Source organism: Mus caroli, chromosome X (genome assembly GCF_900094665.2).
Source record: "Mus caroli chromosome X, CAROLI_EIJ_v1.1, whole genome shotgun sequence".
Taxonomy (NCBI): domain Eukaryota; kingdom Metazoa; phylum Chordata; class Mammalia; order Rodentia; family Muridae; genus Mus; species Mus caroli.
The window spans coordinates 150762720-150766436 of record NC_034589.1 but is presented as its reverse complement, the minus strand read 5'-3'; the positions used below and the strand labels follow the sequence as shown (position 1 = coordinate 150766436).

Genomic DNA, 3717 nt, shown 5'->3' with positions numbered 1-3717 from the left:
CCCCTCCCCTCCTCTCCTCTTTGTTGCTCCTTTGTTGTAAAGCAAAGGAATAGATCCTGTATCAAAATTCAAGTCTTCTTCTTATGCTATTTATATTTTGTTTCTGTTATGTTGGTGTTGTTCTCAACATTTTACTTTGTAATATTTATTTTTATCATATTCTTGAATATATTATTCATTCGGTAAAGAAGTTATGAATTAAAATTTTACTTTATATGTGGAACCTGGATAACTCTCTCTCTCTCTCTCTTTCACACACACACACACACACACACACACACATGTGCATGCACACACACATGCATACATGTGCAACATTTGTAAAAACATTTGTAAAGAAGATGGAACCTAATGTGGTCATAAACAGGATAAGAAAGGGTATTGAGTTATGAATATTGGCCAAAGTACAAATGTATTTGAATGAAAATGTCATTATGAAACCTTTCACTTTGCTCAGTGAATATATGCTAATGAAATTCTTTTGTTAAAAAGTGAGGGAGATGGCTTAGTGGGTAAAGCACTTGGCTGTACAAGCATGAGGGCCTGAGTTTAAATCACAGAACACAACTGTAAATGCAGTTTCTGCTTTATAATAAAGTCGACTTTTGAAGCTTCTTCCCTGCCTCTATGTGGCTGAAACAATTAATCTTTAAACTCTCTGCAGAAGGAACTAATCTTCTACCGATTAGCAGGGTGGCTAGCGCAATATCCCTCAGGAGATAGTCATCCTATCTGTAGGGTAGAGCAGTACTAGAACCCGTTTGCCAGTGATTAAAAATATGGTAGTTTTTTCTAGAAGAGTACAAATCACCTTTTTGTTGTGTTTCTTGCTGTGGGAAATAAGAGTTTGTAAGTTACACTTGTGATGACCATGTTGATTTATCATTCCCACCATGGACAGTTTTAAAAGATCAATATGGTACTAAGAAGACTTAGGGCCTAACAGTGTAAATGGATACTTTAATAGGCCCAAGTGGAACACATGATCTCCCTACTTACAACCACTCTTTAAAGTTAGTACTGACTTAGCTAAGGCATGCTGGTACAAAAACATTCTTCATTTTCTTCACATGCTTCAGATATATTGTAATATATAGTCCAATTCACATGTCCTCTCATAAAGAAATAAAGGAGAATTAGGCAGTCTTGCTAAATTTCTGCTTAAGAGAAAGTTCCTCTCTTTTCCACCAGTCTTGTCCACTCAAGTAGATTCCATTAATGTCTATACAAAAGGGTCATTTGGCTAATAAGACTTATCAGAAAAATGTGTATTAAAATGTCTTGGAGCCGGGCGTGGTGGTGCATGCCTTTAATTCCAGCACTCAGGAGGCAGAGGCAGGCAGATCTCTGAGTTCGAGGCCAGCCTGGTCTACAGAGTGAGTTCCAGGACAGCCAGGGCNGCCAGCCTGGTCTACAGAGTGAGTTCCAGGACAGCCAGGGCTACACAGAGAAACCCTGTCTCGAAAAACCAAAAAAAAAAAAAAAAAAAAAAGTCTTGGAATAACTAGAACACAAATGTTTGAAAAGGTTCAATTCACAGTCTCTATTCAAGTTATAAAATGGGGAAATGGCTTCAGGTATAAATAATTCATCCTGACAAATTTGTTTCATTTTGGCATGGGCCTGCCTGCCTGCTGGCTTGCTGGCCTGAGAACATGAGATGTTATTTTTGGAGCCCTGGGATGTTAACCTTTGTCAGTTTAGCTCCTCTCATGAATCTGAGTTCTGACTTGCAAGAAAGGGTCCAGACCTCTGAGTTTCTTTTCATAGAAATGTTTGCACTATTTTACAGGCAGTCTTCCAAGCAGAAGAAGGCTATTCAGACTGCCATTCGCAAAAATAAGGAGGCCAATGCAGTGCTGGCCCGCTTGAACAGTGAGCTGCAGCAGCAGCTGAAGGTAAGGAGTACGGCTCCCATTTGGATCCCCTCACTTTACCCTGATGTTTTGTTCTGATTTGGTTCGACCATCAGCTCCCCATTCCTTTCACTAAGACCTGCTTTTGTTCTCAAAGCTCTTTTGGCTGCTGAAGACCAAGTGTATTTGCATTTCAAGGGTTGGCTCTTGAATGATTAAACTAGGACTAGTAACTTCAATATAAAGGCTACATACCATGTATGAGTTAAAAGGAAATCAAGCTGCTTACAAACTCTGTATTCCTTGTCCAAAGCTTCTGGGTAAGTTCATAAATATATAGATCATCTAGGAATGATGCTCACTTTTGTGGAAGTAGGCAGCCTGGGTAAACCCCTTTTCTGGTACCTTGGAAATTTCCATTTCACTTTCTCAAGGGCATCAGCCCTGGTTTTCTCACCTGTTTCTCTCATCATTTCTCCTCTAGTCATATAGCACAAATGAGATGGTAAGGTATTTTGTCCTGGCTCTGGAATTTGAAGCCGATGTGTCACCAGAGCCCTGACATTTTTGAAAGGTTCAGAGATGACATGTTTATTGCTTCCCAACTCCAAGTATTATCTGCCAATCCTTGACATTCCTTGACCTGTACATAAAGGTCCAATCTCCGTCTCCTCTGTCATGTAACGTTCTTCCTGTGTCTTGTCTGTAATGTGTTCTTATTGTACCTTTCTGATTAAGGACACCAGTCATTGGATTAGGGCCCAACTTAATCAAGCACGATATCAACCTCATATGATTCTCTTTGCATATAAAAATCATGTTTACAGGTCCTGAGAGGATTTGAACATATTTTGGTGGGATATGGTTTGGGTCATTTTCAATCTACATGTAAGCATACTCCAGCATTAGTGATCTTAGAGATTATTCTCATCCACTGTCTTTCTCACATTCCTCTTATGGGCTTTGCTTCATCTCTCTCTTTCTGTCTTTCTCTCTCTCTCTGTCTCTGTCTCTGTCTCTCTCTCTCTCTGTCTCTCTAGTTTTTAGAAGAATCTACATAAATGACCATTTTCTCTAAAATTACTTTTCAGTCTTTTTAAAAGACAAATCCTTGATACATAACCCAGAATGGCCTAGAACACAGAATCCTCCTGAGCTCTGAGCTGATGCATATGTACCAGCATGCTGATATGGAGACAGTGCTTGCGACTGAGATACTGTGCTGTCCCTCCTTGGCACTCTACTCCATGGTACTGCTTCAGCGCACTCTACTCTCTTCCCATTCCTGACTTCTCTACCAAGATCTTTTACTCCAGAAAATCTAAATACATAGAAAATTTGGAATATTTTTACAGCCACTGCTTCTGCTCTGCCACTAGCAGTATCTTATATTTGTTTTATTATGCACGTGTCAGTTTGTCTATCAGCTCTATTCATCAGTTTACTTCCGACATATACTTAAATACATTACCAACATCTGTATATATTCTTTAAATATCTCAGCATATATATTGTTGGCTAGATTTCAGTTTTTCTATTTATTTGAGACATAGCCCTTCATCCTGGAACTTACTGTGTGTGCAGAACAGTCTAGCCTCCTCAGAGAGTTCATTTTTTTTCTACAGGTTTTCCTTATGTCTTAGTCAGGGTTTCTATTCCTGCACAAACATCATGACCAAGAAGCAAGTTGGGGAGGGAAGAGTTTATTTGGCGAACATTTCCACATTGCTGTTCATCACCAAGGAAGTCAGGACTGGAACTCAATCAGGTCAGGAAGCAGGAGCTGATGCAGAGGCCATGGAGGGATGCTCTTTACTGGCTTGCCTCCCCTGGCTTGCTCAGCCTGCTCTCTTATAGAACC

At 39.8% G+C, this 3717-nt stretch overlaps 1 protein-coding gene across 11 annotated transcripts in view; it reads left to right on the top strand.

Annotated features, from left to right (window-relative positions):
• Reps2 (RALBP1 associated Eps domain containing 2) overlaps positions 1-3717 on the top strand; it is a 229181-nt gene that overhangs the window by 211074 nt on the left and 14390 nt on the right. For all 11 annotated transcript variants that reach the window (XM_029473672.1, XM_021152943.2, XM_029473675.1 and 8 more), the window contains one exon: positions 1793-1898. In XM_029473672.1, the coding sequence (XP_029329532.1) occupies positions 1793-1898 (106 nt within the window). The remainder of the gene's footprint in view (positions 1-1792; positions 1899-3717) is intronic.